Source organism: Zalophus californianus, chromosome 5 (genome assembly GCF_009762305.2).
Source record: "Zalophus californianus isolate mZalCal1 chromosome 5, mZalCal1.pri.v2, whole genome shotgun sequence".
Lineage (NCBI taxonomy): Eukaryota > Metazoa > Chordata > Mammalia > Carnivora > Otariidae > Zalophus > Zalophus californianus.
The window spans coordinates 103,374,013-103,401,968 of NC_045599.1; the positions used below are offsets into that span (position 1 = coordinate 103,374,013).

General features: G+C 41.0%; 1 protein-coding gene and 1 long non-coding RNA gene across 14 annotated transcripts in view; one reads left to right on the forward strand and one right to left on the reverse strand.

The window, feature by feature from the left end:
* Nucleotides 1-27,956, forward strand: part of ATP10B (ATPase phospholipid transporting 10B (putative)) — a 391,956-nt gene that overhangs the window by 257,147 nt on the left and 106,853 nt on the right. For 4 of the 8 annotated variants that reach the window (XM_027606547.2, XM_027606552.2, XM_027606549.2 and 1 more), the window contains 2 exons: nucleotides 3,844-4,031; nucleotides 8,923-14,606. The exons of 3 other annotated variants lie outside the window; for them this stretch is intronic. In XM_027606547.2, coding sequence (XP_027462348.2) covers nucleotides 3,844-4,031; nucleotides 8,923-9,382 — 648 coding nt within the window. In that variant the 3' untranslated portion in view covers nucleotides 9,383-14,606. Of the gene's footprint in view, nucleotides 1-3,843; nucleotides 4,032-8,922; nucleotides 14,607-27,956 lie in introns of those variants that run through there. One more of the 8 variants, XM_027606551.2, reaches the window with a different exon arrangement.
* LOC113929573 overlaps nucleotides 1-27,956 on the reverse strand; it is a 153,356-nt gene that overhangs the window by 33,878 nt on the left and 91,522 nt on the right. For 2 of the 6 annotated variants that reach the window (XR_003522246.1, XR_003522244.1), the window contains one exon: nucleotides 21,467-21,556. The exons of the other annotated variants lie outside the window; for them this stretch is intronic. This is a non-coding gene — a long non-coding RNA (uncharacterized LOC113929573). The remainder of the gene's footprint in view (nucleotides 1-21,466; nucleotides 21,557-27,956) is intronic. 6 annotated transcript variants of the gene reach the window in all.

The window sequence follows — 27,956 nt, forward strand, 5'->3', positions numbered from 1 at the left end:
ATCTCACTAAATGAACAGAGATATAAAAATTCTAAAAAAATTATTGACAAATTAACTCAGCAGTGTGTGAAAGATAATAAAGCCCAACCAAGGAACTTTCATATTCTGGTAGTAGACCACAAACTATATGCTGATGCCACCACTCTGGAGAGCAATTTGAAAATAGCTGGAGGAGTTTAAGTACTCATCTGCTATGACACAATTCTACTTTTAAGTATGATGCACCCTAGAAATATTCTTGCATGTGTTATATACAGAGATGTGTTCAAGAATGCTTGTTACCGTATTGTTCTTAATAGCAGGAAAAAAAATAAAGGAAAAAGGCTAAGTGTTCATCAACAGGAAAATAAATTGTGTCATATTCATATACTAGAACAGTTAAAATAAATAACCAAAGCCAGATCTATCAACATAGATGGAACTCCAAAGCATTAGGTCTAGTGAAAAAAGTTAAAGGATTAAAGAAGCATTCATAAACATGTATGTACAAAATATGCGCAAGAATGATGAACCACTAAAAACAAAAAGAATGATGAACCACTGAATTTATGTTCAAGACTAAAGAGAAAACATTTGCAAGGGAATCATGGGTGCTTTAATTGTATATGTTAATTTTTTTAATAATTGGAGGAAATATGACAGTTAAAATTGATAAAGCTGGATGGTTATATGAGGTATACTATCTTATGCTTGAAATATTTCACAATTTAATTACATTAAAAAAAAAACCCAAGATATTTCCCAAGAGGAATTCTACTCTCCATGAACCTCTTAACCACTAGATTTTTAACATTTCAGAAGGCCCTGAAAAGTATAATCAGGCCTCGATTGTGTATTACATGGGTGATGAATTAAAAATTCTGTATCTTCATTGGTCACTCAGCCCACTTTCTCACAACACTGCATCCATCTGCTTTCAGAGAGGGGGACCTGTTCCTTTCACTCATCATTCAGCATTATTAACCCACCCAATGCATTTCTAGACCAGCTAAACCAGTAGTTACTTGTAATTTCTGGTGCTTTTGGAAAAAGAGTCAGTTACTAAAATCATTATGAAAAAGTATATTTCACTTTTGAAAGTACTTGAAGCAAGACAGTCTATTTCCTGGGTAGAAATCTAACATGAATTTGAGTAACTGTCAGTTTTCACGGTTCCCACCAAAGCAACTGAAAAGAATTAACTAACTGCTTTCTTCTTCAGGATCAGGGGCTGGATTATTCAGATCACCTCTCCCACTGAAAACTAAAAATAAAAATAAAAAACTACTTCAAAAGCATAAAAGAGCTGACAGAATAGTAAAGACAAAAACCTCTGAGAAAGGGGGAGTCTAGAGAAAGAGCCAAACCTGTTTCCTTGAGGATGTCTGCAACCCTGCCCAAAAAGAACTTTGTTTTGGGGCAGCTTGACTGAGCAAAATATTCAGAAATCAAACCCAGACACCCAAGGCAGGAGTCTAATAAGAGCCCACATTACATTAGAATCCCAAAGCTATACCTCAGGGTAAGGCTACACCCAAAATGGACCTGCCTGTTCAAGCTCCCCAGCAGGTACTGCAGGGATTATTTCCACTGTGAGCAAAGCAGGGAGAATCAATATAAAGGACCTGTCCTAGGAAATGGACCATGGGCTGGCCTCATACAGATTTGCAGCCCAGGTTTGTATCACCTTGGTGAGCCAAATTTTGATGTATGAGGTCAGTTTAAAGTGACCCAAGACTGACAGTTGCCAAGGACATTACAAAATAAACATGCCTTCTCTAGAGAAAGGTATCTCATCCCATGCCTCAAAATTGTTCCTACCAACTCTTCGAGGGCTCTGAGCCTCACATATTCAAAAAAAACCCAACTCTCAAAGAAACAAAAACCCATTAGTGAGGTTTAAAAAAAAATCAGAAACACATAGTTCAGGTTTTGGTATTACCAGATATAAATTATAGAAAAATCTATGTTTAAGCTTTAAAATATCTGCAGGGATTGATAAACTATATAAAGCAATCTAGCAAATTTGAAAAGAGACCAAATAAAACTTTTAAAAATAAAATACAGTAGCTGGCTTAACAAAAAAATTAGACAAAACTGAAGGAGAGAATTATTGAATTGGTCAAAAGTAATTATACAGAATATAAAACAGAAGAAAAATAATGAAAATTATGGAAAAGGTATAAGATATATAGAAGATAGGGTGGTATCTAAAAAGGTCTAACGTACGTTTGATCAGAATCTAAGAAATAAAGGAGACGGGCGCCAGCGTGGCTGTCGGTTAAGCATCTGCCTTTGGCTCAGGTCATGATCCCAGGATCCTGGGATCAAGCCCCGCATCGGGCTCCCTGTTCCGCGGGGAACCTGCTTCTCTCTCTCCCTCTGCCTGCTGCTCTGCCTGCTGGTGCTCTCTCTCTAGCTCTCTGTCAAATAAATAAACAACATCTTAAAAAAAAAAAAAGTAAAGGAGAGAGAAAATGAGACAGAGGTAATAGTTGAAAAGATAGTGACTTAAGAATTTTGCAGAAATGATGAAATACATCAACCCACAAATTCTAGATCAGCAAAACCCAACCAAGATAAATAAAAAGAAATACTTATCATAAAGAAACTATAGAATACTAAAGACAAAATCCATAAAAGTAGCCAGATTTGGGGGTGCTTGGGTGGTTCAGTCAGTTGAGCATCCGACTCCTGATCTCAGCTCAGACCTTGGTCTCAAGGTCATGAGTTCAAGCCCTACAATGGGCTGGCTTCATGCTGGGCATGGAGCATACTTAGAAAAAAAAATTGCCAGATTTTAGGAGATAACCATTTCTTTCTAAGGAACAACAGGTAAGAAATGTCTCAAAAGCAACAACAAAAGCCAAAAGACAATGGACTGCTATTTTAAATATGCTTAAAAAAAACTGCCAAACAAGAATTCTATATCCATCAAAAATGTCTTTCAAGAATGAGAATGAAATAAAGCATCAGAATAGATCACCAGCAGATTTCCACTAAAGGCAATTCTAAAGAATGTACTTAAAGCAAAAGGAAAAAAAATCTCAGATGGAAGGTCCAAGATGCAAGAAGGAATGAAGGTACAGAAAATGGTAAACATCAAGTGAATTTTAACAAATGTTGATGATATTCAACTATAATAATGATCTGTCTGCTTTAAAAGATGATAGAATTAAAATATGCAGTAGCAGTAAGATTTAAGTCAGCAGGGAAGTAAACAGAGTTAAAGTGCTCTAAAGCCCTTGTGTGATTCAGGAGTAGGGAAAAGTAGTTACATACTTTAGACTGTGCTAAGATTGCTTATTATCATTTATTGAGTAATCATTGAAAGAATAGAACTGGAGTGTATAACTTTCAAACCAGTAAAGGGAAAAAATGAAATTGTACAAAATACTAAGTTTAAAAGAGGATAAGAGTGCATAAAAGAACATAAAACAGGACAAAATAAGATCAGACAACAGAACACTGTACTGCTTTGAACATGAATAAACTGCAGCCACATGTGGAAAAAATGGATTCCTCACACCAAATAGGATTCTATTTATCTAACACTTAAAAAGCAGAGTACATAGGCAGTGAAACTACAAAGGATGGCTTGTAATGATCACCAAAGTCAAGGGTGAGACAGGATCTCTAGGGGCTCTTTGGGTATGTATGTTCAAATTCTGGATGAGGGCAGCATGGGTGTTTGCTTTCTAATGCTCCATTAAACTGCATGCTTTTTTGAATTTTTTGTGTGTGTTGCATTCCCCCCCGCCAAAAAAAAATGCTTAAAACAAAGTTAGTCAGATGCCATGATTGCACTGCCCCCTGATCTAAGCTATAGTTTCAACAGTGTTTACTTCTCCTTTCCTTCCACAGACCATTATCCACGGGCTTGTTCTTGTAGGCAGCTTCCTGATGTACTTTGTGGCATCCCTTGTTTACAATGCCACCTGCGTCAACTGCAACAGTCCCACCAATCCCTATTGGGTGATGGAAGGCCAGCTCTCAGACCCCACTTTCTACCTCGTCTGTTTCCTCACACCAGTCATGGCTCTTCTCCCAAGGTTTGAGCACAGGGGTTGTTTTCTACCTAGAACCACCAATGCCCCCTTAATAAGCTATTTTCATAAGCCAAGAGTCAGGACTTTGACTCCTGCTGGGAACCTTGAGGCTATTGTTTCAAAGACAGGGTATTAGGTCAAAGAGAACAATGAATTAGAAGGCAAATAACATGGACTGTCATCCCAGGTCAGCCACAGAGTAGCAAAATCACCAACTGGCATGGCCTAAGTTGTGACATCTGTAAAATGGTAATTTCTGCCCTCCTGCTTTATAAATTTTGTTGTGTATAAGGATCATTTTGAAAAGGTCTGTGGTCCTTTATTAGCCCAGGAGTCTCATAACTCTAATAACTACAGGCACAGGCACACAACTGCAGCAAACCAGGTGTAGTACAGACATGGGGTGAAAGACCTTCTCAGCTTCTCCCTATCATTGCCCCAGAAAAGATCAAGTCTTAGCATTGCAGAGCTTTAGATTTCTTACAGAAATTCAAATTTTGCATGAAATAGCCAACTTTTTAATATTACTCAAATTTATTACACACAAAAATGTGTATTAACCAAATAAATCATTCCTGCCCAAGGACTATTTCTAACATTTCTATCCTAAACCTTCTGCATTTGACTTTTCCAGAAGAATAGCCACAATAATGCCTTGCATTTCCTTGAAGCTCTTGCCACACATTATCTAGCACTTTGTTTTGCTTTTGCCATCACCTAGAATTTAGGCAGAGCTATAGTTCTAGTACCACTTGCTCATGGGACAGTTAAGTCCCAAGAAGGGACTATTCACAAGTCCACCACAAATTACAGTGGGAGCTGGATTCTCCCAATTCAGTGGCCTGTGTTCTATTCTGCAGCCCACACTCTAGTTAGAACAGTTAGTGAACTTGAGCATGTACCTGTGGGCAGGACTTAGCCCCTCTCCATCCTTAAGATCCCGCCACTCTGAACATCAAAATTCAGCCACCTTATCATCATAATCTGTAGTAAACAGACTATCTCAACATGGCGTAGAACTTTTTCTAATCCAAAATTAGAGAGCCATAGCTAGTCATACTTCCTTTAATAAATGTGGCAGCTTGCTTAACCTAGGTTGGTCTCCATTTCCTTGTCCTAAGCCAGCTCAGAACCTTGACCTCTGATGCAAGGTTGGAGGCTGAAGATACCTAGATTGCAAACACAGACATCAGTTGTATCCTAAGTATGCTCTATGTGCATGGCCTCCCTGCTTGGCCCCTGCTGGGCTCTACAGCTTCATCCCTCCCTCAACTCCCTACTTCAAACTTCGGGCTCCACACTACCAAGCTTCTTGTACTTCTCTGAAAGTCCATGCCTTCTCACTTTCCTGCCCTTATTCATGCTGTTCCTCCTATTTGGCATACACCTTCTATTACCAAACCTCCTCATCCTTTGACATTTCAGGCATGACCAATTCCAACCCTTCCATGATTTCACCTACCTTCCTCAAGTAGAAATATGTCCCCCTCTCTTATGTGTTCCCATCACCTGGGTGTGTCTTTGTCACTGCCTTTAGCCATTTGTTATAAATCGTCTATCTCTGACCACTAACTCCTGGACAGAAGGTATCCTCCCTATCTTTATATAACCAAAACAGCACAGTTCCTGTCACATAGGCTGAATTCTGAGATAAATGAGCAATAGATGTTAGAAGAACAGAAAGGGGAATAAAACAGGACCGTTGTTCTCAAGAAACCTGCAATCCAATAGACAATTCAGATATAACTTTGACCATAAGACAGGGGAAAGTGACTAGTATGGAAAGAGGGCCTTGAATGAAGAACAGGAAGCAATTAAGAACAAATACAAGCCTCAAAGGACATATTGCCCACCCCACCCCTTCTTCTGCCCAACCCCTTGGGAGAGACCATGAAGACTGTGCCCTCATTGGAGAAGGGCATCAAACTGTGGGTTAAGTACTTTTGTTCACACTTTTAGGTTAAACACAGCTATGATCACCACAAGCCAAGGACTGAGCTCCCCTGTTCTGTATCATATTTAGGGAATGGAAAGAAAATTATCAGCCTATATTCTTTGTCTTACCCTTGGCTGGAAAACACTTAAAGCCAAAACGAACCAGTTCGATGAGGATATTTGAAAAGTATGAAGACTGCTGACACCTACTTTGAAAAGACAAGCCTTCAACATTACAGCTTGTTATAACAGATGAGGGACAAGTTAGGAAAAGGTTAACAAATATTTGCTTGCTAACTACCATAGCATATAAGTTAAATCTCTGCCTATTCTTTATCATCATCATAAAGTTGGATTTCTGCTTAATGTTGTTTACTAAGAAAGCAGACATTTCCTCTGATAGAGAAAAGATTATTTTAATAGTTCCAAGGACCGTAGACTTATAACCTTGGAACAATAAATGTTTCATATAGAAATCTACATGATAGAATGTTTGCCACAGAAAACTACTCATTCACTTAAAGTTGTAAGCTATATTTATCATAATGGAGATTGATTTCACTCACCCAGCTTGTGATAATTAACCCACTAGCTGTGACCTCACTTAGCTTGGTCTAATTAATTCAAGCAGTATGAGAGAATTGTACGGATTTTCTTAAACTGGGAACATGTAATTATTTTACAGATAAAACAAAAGAAGCCAGTGCACTCAGTTTACAACACAAAGCAGCCTCTTAATTAGCTATAAGGGAGGATAACTGTCCTTGCACACTCTTTCCTTGGCTTCGGTAACACAACACTCTGTTGGTCTTTCTCCTACTTCTTTGTTTCCTTTGCTGGTTCGTGTTCTTGACATAGTGGATGTCTACCCTTGGTCTTAGGTTCTTCTAACTTTATATTTTCTCCATAGACATAGCAACCACTATTGTGAAGTTAAATATCATTTTTAACAGATGACTCACCAATATAAATTCCCAGTCCAGTCTCTCTTCTGAATTCCAGATACATCTTTCTAACTACCTCTCATCACTGCCACTAGGCACATTTAGTCTGAGGAAACAAGAGACATCTGTAATTTAATTCATGATCCATCCTCTATCAGCACCACCATCAAAGAAACTTAGGTCTCTTTCAGAGTTCTCTCCATCAAATGTTACCCACTTAGGACCAGGACAGACCCCTAGGATCCTTAATACCACCTACCACCTCACATGTGACTTGTCATGAAAACCAGGTGGGTTTATCCCCTGTGTATTTCTCAAATCCATCTCTTATTTCTATTTCTAATCTTTTTACCCCAAATTACTTCAGCAGTCTCCCAATGGGTTTGCTCTAACCCATTATCATTGTGTCAAAGTGTAATCTTGTCATCATCTGTTTATGTCTCGCCCCCTCCCGCAAAGGAGCTTCCCAAGACCATCACCATAAAGCACAAAAAACAAGATCTGGCCACAGCCCCTGCCTGCTCTGGCCCTAGCAACCCCTTCCATCCCATATGTCTCCACTCTTGTCCTCACTTTCTGTACTGCAGCCATTGTGCCCAGGATTTTGTTCTCACCCCCTTTGCCTGACTACCTCCTATGCATCTCTCAGTCCTCAGCTTAAATGTTTCCTTCTCAAGGAAGGTCTCTCACACCAGATCAGGTGTTTGACACTTTTCATTGCTCTCTCCATTTATAAGTCTATTTATGTGCTACATGAAAGCAAGAACCTTGTCTTGCTCACAGTTTAATCCCTTTGGGCCTGGCCTATTGTAGGGACTTTACAGGTATTTGTTAAATAAATGGATGGAGAAAGGAAAGTGATAGCTTGGGGGAAAGGCTTAAACTGAGAATATTCAAATTTCCAAGAAATTGAATCTTTCCTGAAACATATACATGGCCACCTGTACTGCCTCACTGGGTGAGATGAGAAAGAATTGGGGGAAATTTATCTGATTCCATGGGACCTACTGTTGTCTTCAGAAACCCCTTGCCCCTGAGGTCACCCTAAAGCTTTTAGACAATAGTGGAAGGATGGAGCCTTTCTATAAGGCTTTAGAAATAAAACTTTTTAAAGGATTATTTTTGGAAAAAAAACAGGAGTGTTCTCCTGACCAATTGAAGTACATTTTAGGTTAAGAAATCAACACCGAAAGAGGGAACAAGAGTTGCCCAGTATCACAAGATGGTGTAATGGTGTGAGTCTTTCTCCATACACCACATAGTTTTATTCACCTCCTCACTCCTTCCTTCCCTAAACTTGGAATAGAGAAAAGATTCTAAACAAAGAGACTCCCAGAGTCCACATTCAACTGGGCAGGGACAAAGGGAACACTTGGGTCAATCATCGGGGAGGTCAATTAACTTCTCTGGAGACCCTGGGAAACCCTTCTTGGCACTTATAGTGATAATACAGCGATGCTGTCAAGCCAGCCCATAGATTCATGGAAAGAGTTTGTATTTAGAAACTACTCAAAAATTAATAAGTTCCACAAAGGATTGACATTATAAATCAAGTACATATGCCTGAATTAGAATAACCCAGAAATAGAAATGGACCACCTTTACATGGTGGATAAAAGCCTTGGGATCCAGAATGCTTGGTTCTGATCACAGCTCCATTACTGTGAGACTCTGGACAAATCACTTAATCCCTTGTTGCCTCAGTCTCATCATCTGTACACAGGGGAAAACAAAAGTACAGACAGCCCAAGATTGTTGGAACAATGAAATGAGTTAATGTCTAAAGCATTTAGGATAGCTCGGATACATAATAAATGTTAGCTGTTATGTTCTGTTACTGTTGAACTCCCCATTACCAGAGGCGCCCAGGCCTAGATTTGATAGCCAACAGTCAGGGACGTAACAAACAGGATCTTGCCCTGTGTGGGGAATTCGATTCTAAGGCCTTTTCCAATGCTGAAATTCAAGAAGTCCACAAAAAAACAAAGTACTTTTATTCTGTTATTTCCTACCAGGTACTTTTTCCTATCTCTACAAGGGACTTATGGGAAGTCTCTGATCTTAAAAGCTCAGAAAATCGACAAACTCCCCACAGACAAAAGAGACCTAGAAATGCAGAGTTGGAGAAGCAGACAGAGGCCTGTCCCTATTCCTGGAAAGGCTCAGCACACCCACCATCCAGTGCCACCTGTCCCAGAACGAGCCTTCAGAGCCAGCACCCCAAAGAGCTCTAGCCCTCCAGAGCGGAAGTACAAGGAGGACTGGGTGCTGCATGGAGAGAAATGCAGCAGAGACCATCTGAAGGATCACCCATGCCCAGGGGACTCCTCAGCTAAACTCTCATCCAGGGAATACCTGCTTCTGGGGCCTAGTAGGACAACGACTTCGGGAGCCTATTCAAGTGGACAGACTGATGAGTACAGGCCCTCAAGCAGGGGCAGTCATCGCCGATCCCAGAGTTCGCTGACCATATAAATGGCCTGAAGAAATCTGTACAAACTCAGAGGAAGCCACCCAATCAATGGCCTAATTAACCTATGACTCTTCGTCTTCATGGAGGAAAGGCCATGCCAGATTTATTTGCTCCCAACCAGGCTTGACGTCCTTGGAGAAAATGCTGGCCCCAAGGGCTTTGACAAAGGACTGGAAACCAATCCACCTCTACCTTTCTCCTGCTGCCAGGCAGCATATAATGCAAACAAAAATTTTATAAGGAAGCTATGTGTCTAATGCATTGAGTTTTAAAATTTTTTTAGCCCAGAGACATTCTTGTGACCTTCTAGGTAAGTAGAACAAATGGCTAACACAACTGGGCCATAATTTTCCAAGATTCCAAGAGATATATCTACCCAGGCAATCTCTCAGGATATGGAAGTTTCTGGGCTTGTCAAGCCATCACCTCATCTTATTGTGCCGAAAGTTAAAGTTTCAGAAGAGACCCATATACACAGGTACTTCATCTTGAGTGTATTGCAGTGGTAATTATGTCAGGTTTAACATTTTCATTCGTAGAGAATTGGTTGCTTCCTGTCTCTAAGCCAAAGAAAACCATATCTAAAGAGTAGATTTGAACTCAGTGTCACAGACACTTTTGAAAATTGTAGATCCATAGCTAGTGTAAGAGGCAACAACAACGTAAGCATGCTAAAGCGAATGGGTGCACTGGAAATCCCAAGCTTTAGCTAATGGACCATATGTCCACAGTCTATACCAAGAGGATAGGAGCAGTACTATTTTTTTAAAGCTATTTGTTTATTTTTAAATAGAAGTACTCATCCTTATTCAGCTCTAAGACTTATAGTCCTTAATATATCTGCGCCCAGAATAAACCTGTATGATAGAGCAACTCTGAGCGCAAACAAGGACACCTCAAAGGATAGGGCCAATATTAAACCCTATAATTAAGCTTATCCCTGATTATTACCAGCTGGAAGACACTGGCCCATGCTTCAGTTACATTAGGGAGAGTCAGAGGAAGTCTAATTTCAGAGGTTAAAGGATTATGCAAACTTCTTATCCCTAGAGGTTACAAATGCCAAAATGTAAAAGTGCTCAAAACAGTGTTGAATGAAAGAATGGATGATAGAATTCCAAGAAGCTATCAAGAGAATTCAGGTCTATTATGGACAAGGATAATGTATCTCTAGTCTTTAAGATAAGTCAGAGGCGGCTACTGAACCCTCTCCTCCTTAAGATAGTACCTGTATATTAAGCAAAATCCCTGTATATTAAGGATGGATGCAACATGTGTGACAAGTCTTTGAGCCTAAGAGGCATAGCTACCCCACAATGTAGACTTTTCACTTGAGTAACTTCTCAGCAAAGATGCACAAAAAGATCTCAACAATCAAATTGGCAAATGACCGACTGAGCTCATCCTCTGACCATCCGGCTGACAAACCTGAACTGGAGGGACCATTTGAAGCATTGTGTCCCTGGAAGCAATACACTGGATCTCTTTTACTGTCTATGTCACATAATGATGCCGATAATGGCCAACAGGATAATTCTACATGCTGATTGCTAGAGAAGGAGCAGGTGAACACAGCAGGCAGAGCAGTAATGATAGGAATGTTCCAAATGAGTGGTTTGAGCCAAAACTTGGATCATGGGGTCCTCAATTTCCCCATTTGATTCCTGCCCACTCCTGCAAGCCATACTGAGAGAGTTAGGATGTTCCAGAGAAGAACAGAGTAGTGGGAAGAACACTGGCCTCAGGAGATTTGGGTTTGAGTCTTTGCTTCTGTACTCTCTAGGAGCCAGGAGCCTTGAAGCAAGATGCCATACCTGCAAATTAGGTTAAAACTGCTCTACCTTCCAGGCTTGGCATAAGGATCAAGTCAAAAATACACAGGGGATGTGCAAACCCTTTGAGAGTACAGAGTCTTTGCTTCTGTACTCTCTAGGAGCCAGGGGCCTTGAAGCAAGATGCCATACCTGCAAATTAGGTTAAAACTGCTCTACCTTCCAGGCTTGGCATAAGGATCAAGTCAAAAATACACAGGGGATGTGCAAACCCTTTGAGAGCTGTAACACCCTGTGAAAACACAGGGATTTCTATTTCAGAGCTAAGGGGAAACAAGGTGATGAGAAACTTGTGAAAATGACCACTGTACCTAAATGCTAAACCATACCCAACGTTGTGATGTTGCTCTCTTTCTTGCACGACCAACCATCCCAGTCTGCCTGGGGTTTTCCAAGTCTTAGCACTGAAGGGCCCACATCCTAGGAAATCCCTCAGTCCTGGGCCACCTGAGACAGCTCGTCACCTATTCTTGCCGCCCTTTGAAACCAAACCAACTGTGACCATCCAACATGCCACCTTAAGGGAAAAGGTTATAACAACTTTTCCTATAACATTATGCTAATGATTGTACTTAGAACATTTTTATACATTTATGACCTTTCACTGATTGACTGGAAATGTGTTATCCTTTATTAGAAAAAAATAAGCATTGTTTTCCATAATTGCCTGCAGTTCTGAGTACCCTCTCATCCATCCATCCTTCTTTCCATTCATTCATTCATTCAGTAGTCTGTCCATCCATTTGTCCAATAAACTGTTAAGCCCCTACTGGATGCCTGCTAATATGCTATGGGCTGTGAGGAATTCAGTTCCTGTCTTTAAAGAAGCTCATACCTTGTCAGACATAGAGGAACATGTTTGATCCAACATGAGAGTGTGACACAAACCAAAATGGCTATAGGAATTAGAAGCAGCAGCACACCGTCTCCTCTGTAACTCTTACCTGGCTACTCTCCTCTTGCTGGAAGCCTGACACCAGCCTCAAACCCAGATTGATTCAGGTGCCTCTTTTCCCTCATTCAGAAAAGATTGAGTGGGTGCCTACTGCACAGCACTGTGTTAGGCAGCAAGGATAAAATAGGAGAGAAAACAGGCCCATCTCCTGCCTTCAAGGGATTCACAACCTAGAAGGTAAGACAGCCAGTAATCAAAGAAATAGATAAATGAGACAGTTGAACTCTATGAGAAGAAAGAAGAATGGAAAAGAAGGGAGGGGTGGTTCCCAGCATGATCAGAAAAGGCCTTTCCATGGAGGAGAGGAGACTTTAACCATGATAATAATACAGCAGGAAAGGGCTATTGCAGATGGAGAGAATTAACTATGAAAGCCCTGAAAACGAAGAGTTTGGTATACAGAAGGAGGAGAAGAAAAAAGAAAAGAAAGGTCAGGATGACTAGAATCCAAATAAAAAAGAGTAAGTGCCCCCATGATAACGTTAATAGTAACAACCATACAAGCTCACTGTGTACTTGACACTAGACTAAGGGCACATCATCATGTAAACCTCACAGCAACCCTCCAAGGTAGGTAATATTATGCTCTATTTCAGTTAGCTTCTGCAACACACCAAACCACCACCACCCAAAATTTAGTGGACCAGTACAATTACTTATGCACTCATGATTCTCTGCAATTTGAGGTGAAATGGCTGGGATCTTCCATCTTCAAGAACGTCAGCCAACATTGTCATACGGCAGCAATGTTCTGGGAGTGAGAACAGAATCCACAGAGCCTCTTGAGACCTAGGCACAGAACTCACAGATCATCAATGCCATTACATTCTATCAAAGCAAATCACAAGGCCAGCCCAGTTTCAAGGGGGCGGGGAAAACACATTCCACCTTTAATGGGAGGATCTACAAAGAAATTTGAAGCCATTTGCAATCCATCACATCCCATTACAAAGGGAAAAACTGAGGCAAAGACAAGTCAAATAACCATGGCACAGTCACACAATTAACAAGTGGGGAGGCAGCATTCAAGAGCCTGAAACTAGAGCCTATACTCTTAGCCACAAAGCTACACAACAGCAAGATGGGGCTGAAGGGGCAGGTAGGAACCAGATGACAGAGGGTCTTGTCTTCTCCACATCCTCCTGAGAAGCAAAGAAGTTCAGTATTTAGTGAGCTGGAATTCCACCCCAGCTCTGTCACAGACTGGCAATGTGACCCAGGGAGAGACCACACTGTGTTCAGCTGGGTTGCACATCCAGACAAAATCTTAAGTAAAGAAAATACTAACAGTTAAGATGAACTGGAACTCATGCCTGCACTACCCTAAAATATCTTCCTGTTGAGCTGATCACCTACCCAGAACTTTCTATTCTGCCCTAGGGGCCCTAAGAAATCAATCACACAGGAGCAAATTCTCCCAGACAATCACAGAAGAGACAGCCCTTCCCTGCACCTCCAACCCAGGCAAGATTTCACTGACAAAGAAGGTGGGGATTGTGAACTGGAGCAAGCAGGACTTTTGAGAGTATTATAAAAGGAGTCCTGCCCATCCAAACTTCAGGACTCCCACAGTGAGGATCTGGGCAATGTCAGACAAGAGCTGAGACCCAGAGCCTTTTTCTTCAAAGGCATTCTGGTGCCACCTAGCATCAGTGGAGGAGTTGCTGCTTCTGAGGACTCTTCCTACAGCTAGAGCAGGGAAAACAATAATGGAAGGGGAACTGAGCCAGGAGTCAGGAGCCCAGATTTCCAGTCCGCTCCACCAATGGTGTCCACTGTGACTCTGGACAAATCCCTTCACCAGGTTTCAACCTCAAACTGAGGTTTTCTTGGCTTCCTCAAACACTCAATGTAGGAACTGGACTGGTTCTAATATTCTGTGGTTCTAAGAGTTATTTGGGGGATGTTACAGTGCAGGAATGCCCCTGTGCAAACAAAGCCTTTAGTTTACTATTTGTGCAGCTGTCTGATTCTCTATCATGCATGCACATGGTGGCAAATCCCATGAGGAAGGAACCCTGCAATCTTGTTCCCTGCTGTGTTCCAAGTGCTCAATACATGGCAGTGCTCAACAATGTTGTGAATCCAGCTGTTGAAGAAACTCATCAATGGGGGCTGGTCTCAGAGGGAGTATAGCAGGCAGGAGGACAGCAACATTATTTGGGAAGATAATGAACCCCCCAAGCCTTTGCGAGGCCACTGGTTGCCTTTCTCAGATCAGTAGGCAGTAAGGAGCTGCAAAGACGTAAAGCAGGGCAGAGCAGCCACCATCTCCAGCTGTCAAGGGGAAGCCAGAGCTGGGACATCTCTCTGCCTCACACAGGCTGTAGACTCACTCCAGGTGCTGAAGTGTCTAAGGAGGAACTTTAGTCTCCTATCATCTCCATCAACACTTCCATCTCCCCAGCCACTTACTCTTTAAATAAAGCACCAAGTTGAATCTCTAGTACCTTCCTTCCATGCATATCACTGCCCCTAAGCCCCTCTTCTGTCAATATTTAAACTGCCACCATCTGTGCCCTGACTCTCTGTCTACAAGAGAGGCCAGCACTTCACAGGTCAGGCCTGGGGAAAGACAAGCCCAGGCACCTCAGGAACCAAAACTACCTGGGAGGCAACAGTATCCTTAGCTCCTGTCCGCAGTGCCAGTTCAGCAAAAGGATGCTGGCTGACCAGACACTTAACTTTTAGGAAAAATATTTTTCCCTTCAGTGTCATGAGCTTTTCCTACCCCAGCTAACCTATATCCCACAAGATGAGTTGAAATATATCCCTGCAGATGCAGATGACAAAATTCAGATAACAGGTAAGTGGATGAGCCCAGGGTTACTGGGTAATTTAGAATTAGAGCTGAGACTGGAATTGGGGTTTCCTAAACCCTCAGTGAGGGCTCTTCAACCATCTCATCAGCCAGAGATTAACTAGCATTCCTTTCCAGGGCTGCTTAGACATTTAAAACTCAGAATAATGAAGGGGGGGACATCGGAAGGGGAGACGAACCGTGAGAGACTATGGACTCTGAGAAACAAACTGAGGGTTCTAGAGGGGAGGGGGGTGGGGGGAAGGGTTAGCCTGGTGATGGATATTAAAGAGGGCATGTACTGAATGGAGCACTAGGTGTTATACACAAACAATGAATTACGGAACATTACATCAAAAACTAATGATGTAATGTATGGTGATTAACATAACATAATAAAATTAAATTAAATAAACAAATAAATAAATCTCCTAAAGGAGTGAAATTTCAAAATATCAGGCCACATGGCAGGTGAGTCAGGGTAGATTTGACCATAGAATCCTTCCAGAACTCCTCATATCACCCTGTTTGCCAAAGGGCAACCTAGGATTGAAGGGTGGGGTTATTCCAGTAAGTCACCTCTCAGAATTCTCTTCTCCCGTTTGCAGGGGCAGAAGTGAATTCTGAAACCCCACCAACTGCTGCTTCTGAGCCTCCAATCCTGCCTTCAAAATAAGATTTATAAGATTTATAAGCTTTTGTCCCTTTCACAAAAAGAACTTTTGAAAAGAAGCATCCATTTGCTTTCCCCATTTATTTTTTTAAGATTTTATTTATTTATTTGACAGCAAGAGAGAGAGAGAGAGAGACAGCAAGAGAGGGAACACAAGCAGGGGGAGAGGGAGAAGCAGGCTTCCCGCCGAGCAGGGAGCCTGATGCAGGGCTCAATCCCAGGACCCTGGGACCATGACCTAGGCCAAAGGCAGATGCTTAATGATTAAGTGACCCAGGCACCCCTGCTTTCCCCATTTATAACAGACTAGTATGTTGGGCAGTGAAAGCGGTTCTTCAGGAAGGGGGTACAAGACCCTAGGGCAGCTTAACATTTGCTATGCTTCTAGCCAGGCACTCCTCTTCTTAAAGGTCAAGGAACCAGAGAAGGAATAGAAGACCCAGAGAGGGGATGTGAACTTGCCAGAGACTGAGAATCACCTCTGCTACCCTCAGCTACCCCATGATCTCATCCTAGGTGGCTGGAGGATAGTAATTTAGAAGGTCTGTTCCAGGTTGAAAATGAAACTTATGGAGTACCCTTTTACCAAATGGTCCCATTGGTGCCTCCCCCAGTAGGACCTCATATCACTCTCCTGGCTCCATTAATCAATTGGCTCAGGATAATCATAGGATGTCTTTCAGGCCATGGTCTTAATGAATATCATGACCAATGTAAGACCTTGGTAACTCGTATATTTTAACAGCATTTTGGGGTACTTCATCGCAAAGAATAACCAGGCATGAGAGTTTGGACAGAGTGGCAGACCAGAATGGTGGCAGGGGCAAGGGGGCATAGACACCTTTTCTCAGAAGACTCTTTCTTTAGAAAGCCCTTGCTTCACCCCCTGGAAGTGATGGCCTACACATCAGGTGGCTCTTGCAACAATAGGACAAACAGGGAATATACCTCATTTTTTTGTTCCCTGTAAATGCCAATATGTTTTTCCATTTTGCTCCTCTATAAAATGGAACAAGGAAACCAACCAATGTCTGATAACTTCCCCAGGTCAACAGACATATGTGGCTGAAAGCAGAGATTCATCTCCAAGATGCCCAACTTCAGGGCCCAAAATATTAACCACCATGCTACACTTCTTCTACAGTATAGTGAAAAGAGCCCTGACTGAATTTAGGGTTGAGAGATCTGGGCTCCCAAATCTACAAATTTCTTATTGTGAGACTTTTCTTCCCTTATCCTTTCCCATCTGTAAAATTAAGGGATTGGCCTGGAGACTTCTAAGGCCCCCCAGATTTTTCTGAATTCATCATTCTCACCTGTAAGGACACATACTCAGTTTACTCTTAAATTCCCTTGAAGCTTTTCAAGTAGATGAGCTAGAAACCAGAATAATCAGCTCTTGTAAAGGATAATTAGAGCCACTAGCAAGTTAATTGAAGACCTGGTGACTGGCTAAGCATTAGCAAATCACAAAAACAGCTTGGGGATGGAGAGGAGGAAGAGTAAGCAGGTGGTAAGGAAGAAATCTGAAAGATATTAAGATAACTCCCAGAGGAAATAAGCAAAAGCTGTGTGTTCTACTTATGCCCCAACTCCTGAGTTGGGTATACACTGGACCCCCATCACTTGACCCCGACCTATCTTGCCAGGCTCAGAGCCCATGTTCAAGGGAACCTAATTGCTTACCATTATAAACACATTGTATACTTTCCAACCTCTGTGCCTTTGGTTGAGTCATCTCCTCTACCTAAAATGCCTGCTCAAAGCCTGAATCTCAAATTCAGCCCTCTAAAGACCACTTCTTCCATAAAGCTATCCCTAGTCCCTGAACTCCCAAAGCTCTCTGCACATATCCTACGGAACTCAATACAGACATTTCTAGTTACTCAGGTCTTTTTTTTTTTTTTTCCAATCATCCTTCCTAGAATGACAGAGCCTGAAATGACAAGTCCTAAATGATTCATCCTAGGGCTAGAACCAAGCCTTGGCCAATGACAATAGTGGACTGGCTCATAAGAATGTTCTTTCATCTACTCCTGACTACAAATCCAGGAGGCAGAGGTAGGGACAGACATTTCCTCTGCCTCTCCCCATACCAGGAGGTCTCTGCCTCAGCCTCCCACTTCTTCTCTTCCCCAAAGGCAAAGACCAGAGGATGATCCAATGGTCAGTGTCCCCCACCCCCCCCCCCAAAAAAAATCAGTGGTTCTTGGGGGCCTAATCTTAAAACAGCTTCAGACACACTCTGGTTTCTCTTGTCTCTCTTCCATTTCCTCCTTCCATGAGGTCAAACAGCACAACTAAGCTAAGTGTTCCCTTACAGGGAAGACCAACCTCTCTTTTGCTCCCTTTCCCCCTCTTCTACTTTGGGCCATTGGGCTCAGTTATAAATAATTTTTGTTTCCATTCTGCTAATGTTTCTGGTAGCACTAGTCTGGGGAGAAGAAAGTAGAGCAATGGGAAAGTGGAGGCCCACCAAGGGGAGACAAAGTGTCCATGTGGGATGCAGACATTCTTGTGTTCTCTGTCTATGATGACACCAAATACCATCAAAATTTCAATTGGTATTTTTATCCCCATTTATAGGTAAGCAAACTGAGACTCAGAAAAATTAGGTAGCTTATACAAGATGCACTATTTCTTAAGTAGGCTTTATACCCAGTGTGGAGCCCAACATGGGGCCTGAACTCATGACCCCGAGATCAAGACCTGAGCTGAGATCAAGAATCAGATGCTTAACCAACTGAGCAACCCAGGCATCCCCCCAAAATTGCACTATTAATAAGAGGCAGAAAAGATATTCCAAACCCAGACCAGATTCTCAGCCTACTATAATTAACAACAAGGGCAGTGGCAGCCTAGTCTTTGGTAAACAGCACATCATGTAATTTTCCACAGTTCTGTCTCCCAGATTCCCTCAGGGTCTCAGTTTGTACCTCTAGCCACTTAAGCTTTCCAGCCTCCTTTCCTCCCAGTTTTTCCATGGGCATACCCTCCAAACACCGACATAGAGCCTGGGAGGAGTGGCACCCTGGAAGACATGATGACATTGGCATAGCTCTAATTACAGCTCCAACAGCCTGTGTTATGCCTAGTAGACAAACCATACCAGAAGCACATTAATTTCTGCCCCAGCTGGCTCCCACCATGGGAAGGCTTACATTGCCATGCTCAGAGGGGCTCTGCCTGAACCCCTGATGTGGGAGGGATGCACCCAGCCCTGCCTCTCTTCTTATTTTTAATTAGAAGTTCCATTAAAACCACTACAGCAATGAGGCACACACCAGGCAACATACTTCAGCACAATTAGCACACTCCTCAGGGGGCTAAAATGGCCTCAGCCTTGGTCTGGGCAACATAATTGCACCAAAACATACAGCCTACAAGGAGGCTCCCATTTTAAGTGGAAAGAAACAATTAGTCACACAATCTATCAGGTAGTTAGATCTGTAGGAAATTATTCAATATACATAATTTAAAAGTTTGCCAGGGGTTGAGATATATGGAAATTATTACTAGCCTATGGCTTGGTACATCCAGAAGCAAACCACTATCCCCACCCACACCCACCCCATACTAGTAATGCTCTATGTCTCTGTGTGTAGATACCCACCAAGTAAAGAGACTAGTTGTAATTATGTGTCTGGATCACTGTAAACAGTATTTCATTCCTAAAATGTGGGAAATAATCAGTGGGGCAGAGAGGTTATGGAACCCCCATCTACCTTACTGCCACTTTCTGAATCCCCAAGCCACTAATTAAAACCTGCCCCTAAGATAGCTCCTGGCCAGGTCATCCTGGTGATTCTGAGAAGTAAATAAAAAGAGCACATTAGAAGGCCAGAAGGACCTCTCTGAACACCAGGAAAGCTGCAGAAAACCACCCGAGGCTTCCTGGACTCTGTTTGAAGCCATACTTCCGGATTCCACATGCAGAAGCATCTTGTCTGCATTCAATCATCCCTCTCTAGCACTCATTTGCTGAACCATTGTACCTTCCGCAGACCAGCAGTGCCACTATAATTAATATTCAACCGGCATTTCCACTGCGTACTCAAAGCCTGTTCTTTCAGCCTTTTCAAATCCAATTCAGACCAAAGTAATCTTTGCCCTTGCATTTTGGTTCAGGCAGCAGTGATTGTTAGGATGGCAGATTATGGTTTATTAGCATCTATTGAACAGCAAAGGAGCCCAGCATGATAGCGGTCATCACTAGGTCTCTGAGACTAAACTAGGTCTCACAAACTAAAATTAACACCCAGCAGGACACAAATACTGGGGCAGGAAGGAGACCATTTCAGGAAGAATTATTATAACTTTTCATATAAGACTAGAGATGGAGTGGGGGGGGGGGGTTGTGAGGCGTCCAACAAAGGGGGTGGTCCAGCTAATAGGAGGCAACCACTGTTTGACCACTAACTTTAGAGTTTCCACAATCAACTTTCAAGTGTCATTATTTGTGGGTCTAGAGCAACTGATACAGTGTAAGGAGGCCTTGACTCAAATCCTGGACTAAATCCACTGCATGACCTTGAGCAAATTCTTTCCCACTCAGGAACTCAGCCCCTAAACATTAGTTTAAAATGAGAGTTAAAAAGGATCAGTGGTGTTTAAACTATCTCCCTGGGGTGGAGATGGTCAAATTCCCTTCCCTACATTACCCAGAACACTTCTCATCCTACCTGTTTCATATGCCAGTCTTTTCCCTAAGATCTTGTTTTTAAAAAAATTATGTTAGGGGCGCCTGGGTGACTCAGTCAGTTAAGCATCCAACTCTTGATTTCAGCTCAGGTCATTATCTCAGAGTCATAAGATCAAGCCCCGGAATCTGCTTGAAATTCTCTCCCTGTCTCCCTCCTCCCCTCCCCCTGCTTGTGTTTGCTCTCTAGATAAATAAAAGTAAATAAAATTTTTTAAAAGTAAAAAAGTAATAAGTAATTGTGCTTTTTAATCTGTGAGATACAAGTTTGAAGCCACTAGATGCTCTCTAAAATCCTTCATAGCTCTAAGGGTCTACGAAGTAGTAAGAACTGAAATGGTACAAGGAATTCACCATGCTAATACAGAAGTATGTATTTTAAGTGGCCAAAGAGATATAAGACATGGACAGAAGAAGCAGTTTAACCTGGAATCTCAGCAAAGCTGAGAGGTATGTAGGCTTTTTTAATAACTTCTATAGCTCAGCAACATTCTAGGTCAGATTTCTTGGATAGATGGAAGGCCCCTGGATCCAAGCTGGTAAGTCCAGATTAATTAAACCTTCTACCCTTTCTCCTGAATGCATGCATTGCTCACTCATGCAAGCTTTGAACATGGGAAGAGATCAGCTTCTTGAAAAAAAATCTTCTAAAGACATTCTGAAACCTAAAAAAAAAAAAAAAAACAAACAAAACTCTATGGGTCTTCCAAGATGAAATCAAATGACTAGTTAATGAAAACCTATAATACCAAAGTTAACTTCTGAAACATAAAAAGAAACCATCAGCTCAACTTCCAGTTAAACATGGTAGACTGACATGTACGTTTTCCACTCTTCTCTTCTAAAATCCCACTAGAACAGGAGTTAAGCAAGGAGAAAGATCTAAAACCTCAATAACAATAAGAAAGGGAAAGAAATAGATACACAAGGGGAGTCAACAAAACTTAGGAAAATGGAAAATGAAGGAGAGGTAAATAAATTAGATAGCAGCTTTTCTCTCTCTCTGCAAAGGACCTACAGGGTGAAAAACTAAGATAAATCCAGGCAATTCCTGCCAAAGAAGCTCAGAAAGGCTCAGAAATAGATAGCAAGGGGAATATAGTGGAGTAGGAAGATCCTAAACTCACCTCTGCCATGTACACACCAAGGTGGCCGCTACATATAAAGCAACTCCCTCTGAGAATGACCTGAAGACTAACAAAACAGCTCTTCCACACCTAAAGATAAAAAGGGGGAAAAACAAACAAACAAACAAAAAACATCAATAAGGGTAGGAGGGGCAGGAGGGGCAGAGATGTGGTTTGGTCAGGAATCAAACCCCTGGCACAGCAAACCACAAGTAGGAGAGAGGTCACAGGTGTAGAGGTCCTCCCTGAGAATTAAGGGGTTCAAGCACCACACTGAACACCCCCTGCCCCGGGGATCTGTACCAAGAAGATGAGCTCCCATATTTGGCTTTGAAAATCTGCGGAGCTTAATTTTGGAAAAGCCAAGGGCTATAGGAAACTAAGACTCCACTCTGAAAGGGCACACACACACACAATCTCACTTGCTCCAAGATCCAGCAGAGGCAGCAGTTTGAAAATCCCTGAGCTATACATGAAGGAGTATTTATTGACTAATTTTAGGACATGTGCCAGAGAGCCAGGGATCTGTGGGAACTTTTCTTAGGAACAGAATCACAGGAAGATGCCATTTTTCTTGTTCTCCTTCGCCTAACTGGCCACTGCTGGTGGGCACCAGTTTTTGGGTTTTTTTTTTAAGATTTTATTTTTTTGTCAGAGAGAGACACAGTGAGAGAGGGAACACAAAAACAGGGGCAGTGGGAGAGGGAGAAGCAGGCTTCCTGCAGAGCAGGGAGCCTGATGTGGGGCTCAATCCCAGGACCCTGGGATCATGACCTGAGCCGAAGCCAGACACTTAAGGACTGATCCACCCAGCAGCCACTGGTGGGCAACAGTTCTGACACTATTTCTTGAGCATCAGTCACTGTGCCTCAGTGTTCCACATGGAACAACCCCACCCAAACACCATCTTTAGGAGGTACCCCTCCAAAGCAGCTCCCACCCTACAGCACCCAGCAGGCAGCCTTGGTCAAGACCACACACCTCCAAAGTGACACCTGCCCCAAGAAGGAGGGAGCCAACCTTAACCACCAATACATCTGCAGTAGCTACAGCATGCCTCTCAGCCAGCCATCCCCACCATTGTGCTTGCATCACTTATAGCCCGGTCATAATAAGAGGACACATGGAGCCCACACAGGGGAGCCCCTGGTTCTGATGACCAAGAGGAATTTCATTTCTGGGTCCCACAGGACACTTTCTACTCGAATCCACTACCTTCAAGACCAGGAGACATAGCTGACCTACCTAATACATAGAAACAAACACAGAGGGTCCGATAAAATGAGGAGACAGAGGAATATGTTCTAAACAAAAGAACAAGACAAAACTGCATAAAAAGAACTAAATGAAATAGAGCTAAGGAATCTACTTGATAAACAGTTCAAAGTAATAGTAATAAAGATGCTCACTGAACTTGGGAGAAAAGTGGATAAACTCAATGAAAACTTCAACAAAGAGACAGAAAATTTGAAAAGAACCAATCAGAGCTGAAGAATACAACAGTGGACATGAAAAATACACTAAAAGGAATCAACAGCAGATTAGAAGATGCAAAAGAATGGATCAGTGATCTGGAAGACAGGGTGATGGAAATTTTCCAAACTGAACTGCAAAAAGAAAAAACAATTTAAAAAAAATAAGGCTAGGTTAAGGGACCTCTGGGACAACATCATGTGTACTAACATTCACATTATAGGGATTCCAGAAGAAGAGAGAAAAAGGGGCAGAGAATTTAGTTGAAGAAATAATAGATGAAAACTTCCCTACCTGGGGAAGGAAACAGACATCCAGGTCCAGGAATAAAAGAGAGCCCCAAACAAGATGAACCCAAAGTTGTCCACAGCAAGACACATAATAATTTAAATATAAAAATTTTAAGATAAATAATCTTAAAAGCAACAAGAGAAACACAACCAGTTATGTACAAGGGAACACCCATAGAACTATCACTGATTTTTTAGCAAAAACCTGCAAGCCAAAAGGAAATAAAATGATATATTCAAAGTACTAAAAGGAAAAAACCTACAACCCAGAAAAGTCTACCCAGCAAAGTTAACACTCAGAATTTAAAAGATAAAGATTTTCCCAGGCAAAAGTTGAAAAAGTTTGTCACCACTAACCCAGCCTTACATAAAATGTTAAAGAAACTTCTTTAGGAAGAAAAGAAATGGCCATAACTAGAAGAAAATTATAAAAGATAAAATTTCACTGATTAAAGCAAACATATACTCATTTATCAATCACTTATGAAGCTAGTATGAAGGTTGAAGGAAAAAAAGTAGTAAAATTAACTGTATCTATAATAATTAGCAAAAGGAAACACAAAATAAAAGTATTAAAATGTGACACCACATACCTAAAAAGATGCGGAGAAGTAAAAATATAGCACTTTTAGAATGTGTTCAAACTTAAGTGACCAACAATTTAAAATAGACTGCTGTATACCTCGAGTGTATATAGGAACTTCATGGTAACCACAACCAAAAACCTGTATTAGATACATAAAAAAAAAAAAAATAAAGAGAAAGGGATCCAAGCATAACACTGAAGAAAGTCATTAAATTGCAAGGGAAGAGAGCAAGAGAAGAAAGGAACAGAATAACTACAGAAACAACCAGAAACCAATTAACAAAATGGCAGTCAGTACATACCTATTAAAACGGGCTTTAAATGTAAATGGACTAAATGCTCCAATCAAAAGACATATAGGTACCAAATGGATTTTTAAACACACACACACACAAATAAATAAATAAAAAACAAGATCACCCATCTACATATATACTGCCTACAAGAGACTTCAGACCTAAACGCACATACAGACTGAAAGTAAAGAGTTAAAAAAAGACATTCCATGCAAACGGAAGCAAAAAAAGGTTGGGGTAACAACACTTACATCAGACAAAATAGACTAAAACAAAGACTGTAACAAGAGACAAAGAAGGGCATTACAGAATGATAAAGGGATCAATCCAAAAAAAGGATATAACAATTATAAATATGTATGAACCCAACAGAGGAGCACCTAAATACATAAAGCAATTATTAACAGAAAAAGAGAGAAATTGACAGTAATACAATAATAGTTGGGGACTTTATTTTTTTTCTTTAAAATTGTTTATTGTTATGTTAATCACCATACATTACATCATTAGTTTTTGATGTAGTGTTCCATGATTGATTGTTTGTGCATAACACCCAGTGCTCCATGCAGGACGTGCCCTATTTAATACCCATCACCAGGCTAACCCATCCCCCCACCCCCTCCCCTCTAGAACCCTCAGTTTGTTTTTCAGAGTCCATCGTCTCTCATGGTTTGTCTCCTCCTCCAATTTCCTCCCCTTCATTCTTCCCCTCCTGCTATCTTCTTCTTCTTCTTTTTTTTTTCTTAACATATATTGCATTATTTGTTTCAGAGGTACAGATCTGTGATTCAACAGTCTTGCACAATTCACAGCGCTCACCATAGCACATACCCTCCCCAATGTCTATCACCCAGCCACCCCATCCCTCCCACCCCCCCACCCCTCCAGCAACCCTCAGTTTGTTTCCTGAGATTAAGAATTCCTCATATCAGTGAGGTCATATGATACATGTCTTTCTCTGATTGACTTATTTCACTCAGCATAACACCCTCCAGTTCCATCCATGTCGTTGCAAATGGCAAGATCTCATTCCTTTTGATGGCTGCATAATATTCCATTGTGTATATATACCACTTCTTCTTTATCCATTCATCTGTCGATGGACATCTTGGCTCTTTCCACAGTTTGGCTATTGTGGACATTGCTGCTATAAACATTGGGGTGCACGTACCCCTTCGGATCCCTACATTTGATCTTTGTGGTAAATACCCAGTAGTGCAATTGCTGGATCATATGGTAGCTCTATTTTCAACTTTTTGAGGAACCTCCATACTGTTTCCCAGAGTGGTTGCACCAGCTTGCATTCATAGTTGGGGACTTTAATACCCCACTTACATCAATGAATAGATCATCCAGACAGAAAATCCATAAGGAATAAGTGGCTTCAAATGACACATTAGAGCAGATGGACTTAATGGGTACACACAGAACATTCCATCCAGAAAACAGATTACACATTCTTTTCAAGTATACATGGAACATTCTCCAGAATAGATCACATTAGGCCACAAAACAAGTCTCAACCAATTTAAAAAGATTGAAATCATATCAAGCAACTTTTCCAATAATGATATGAAACCACAAATCAATTACAAGATAAAAATGGGGGGGGGAACCATGAAGACAAAACAAGATGCTACTAAACAACCAGTGGGTCAAAGAAGAAATAAAAAAAGAAATCAAAAAATACATGGAGATAAATGAAAATGGGAACACAGTGTTCCAAAATCTTTAGGATATTGCAAAATCATTCTAAAAGGGCGGGTTATAGCAAAACAGGACTACTTCAAGAAACAAGAAAAATCTTTATCAACCTAACTTTATACCTAAAGGAACTAGAAAAGGAAGAACAAACAAAGCTCAAAAGAAGAAGATAGCAGGAGGGGAAGAATGAAGGGGGGAAATCGGAGGGGGAGGCGAACCATGAGAGACTAGGGACTCTGAAAAACAAACTGAGGGTTCTAGAGGGGAGGGGGTGGGGGGATGGGTTAGCCTGGTGATGGGTATTAAGGAGGGCACGTTCTGCATGGAGCACTGGGTGTTATACGCAAACAATGAATCGTGGAACACTACATCAAAACCTAATGATGTAATGTATGGTGATTAACATAACATAATAATAAAAAAAAAGAAAGAAAAAAAGTTAGTAGAGGGAAGGAAATAATAAAGGTCAGAGTGGAAATAAATGAAACCAAACTAAGAAAAAAGTAGAAAAGATCAATGAAACTAAAAGCTTGTCCTTTGAAAACATCAACAAAACTGATAAACCTTTAGCCAGAATCAAGGGAAAAAAAGAGAGAGGACTCAAATAAATAGGATCATAAATTAAAGGGGAGAGAGGCCTGGGTGGCTCAGTTGGTTAAGAGTCTGACTCTTGATTTCAGCTCAGGTCATGATCTCAGGGTGGTAAGCTCAAGCCCTGCCTCGGGCTCCATGCTAGGCATGGAGACTGCTTAAGATTCTCCCTCTCCCTCTGCCCCTCCCCCCACTCACATGCATGCTCACGCTCATGCATGCTCTCTCAAATAAATAAATAAAATCTTTTTAAAAAATTAAAGGAGAGAGGTTATGACCAACACCAGAGAAATATAAAGAATTAAAAGAGACTACTATAAAAATGTATCAACAAATTAGTGACCTAGAAGAAATGGATAAACTCCTTGAAATATATAATCTCCCAAGACTAAATCAGGAAGAAATAGAAAATCCAAACAGACAAATTACTAGTAATGAAATTGAATCAGTAATCAAAAAATTCCCAACAAACAAAAGTCCAGGACCAGACGTCTTCACAGGTAAATTCTATCAAACATTTAAAAGAGTTAATATTTATCCTTCTCAAACTATTCCCAAAAAATTGAAGAGAAAGAAACACTTCCAAAATCATTCTGTGAGGCCAGCATTTTGCTGATCTCAAAACCAGATGAAGATACTACAAAAAAAAAAAAAAAAAATTACAGGCCAGTATCCCTGATGAACACAGGTGCAAAAATCCTCACCAAAATATTAGCAAGCCAAACTCAGTAATATAGGATCAAGTGGGATTTATTGCAAATCAATTAACATGATACATCACATTAACAAACTGAAGGATAAAAATTAAATAATCATAATAGATGCAGAAAAAACCTTTGACAAAATTCAACATCCATTCCCAATAAAAACTCAACAAATACCTCAACATAATAAAGACCATATATGACAAACTCACAGCTAACATCACACTCAACAGTAAAAAGCTTAAAGTTTCTCCTCTAAGATCAGGAATGAGGCAAGGATGCCCACTCCTACCACTACTATTCAATGTAGTCCTGAAATCCTAGCCTCAGCAATTAGACAAGAAAAAGAAAAGGCACCCCAAGGAAAGAAGAAGTAAAACTGTCACTATTTGCAGATGACATGATACTATATAGAGAAAACTCTATAAAGACTCTACCAAAAACTATGAGAATAAATAAATTCAATACAATTTCAGGAAACAAAATATACAGGAATCATATTTCTATACACTAATAATAAAGTAGCAAAAAGAGAAGTTAAGAAAACAATCCCACTTACAACTGCATCAAAAAGAACAAAATGCCTAGAAATAAATTTAACCAAGGAGGTGAAAGACCTGCACTTTGAAAACTATAAGATTTTGATGAAAGAAATCAAAGAGGACACAAATAAATGGAAAAGCATGCCATGTTCATGGAGTAGAGGAATATTGTTAATATATCCCTACTACCCAAAGGAGTCTATGGATTCATCATAATCCCTACCATATACCAATAGCATTTTGTTTAGAACTAGAACTAATAATCCTAAAATTTGTTTGGAACCACAAAAGACGCTGAACAGTC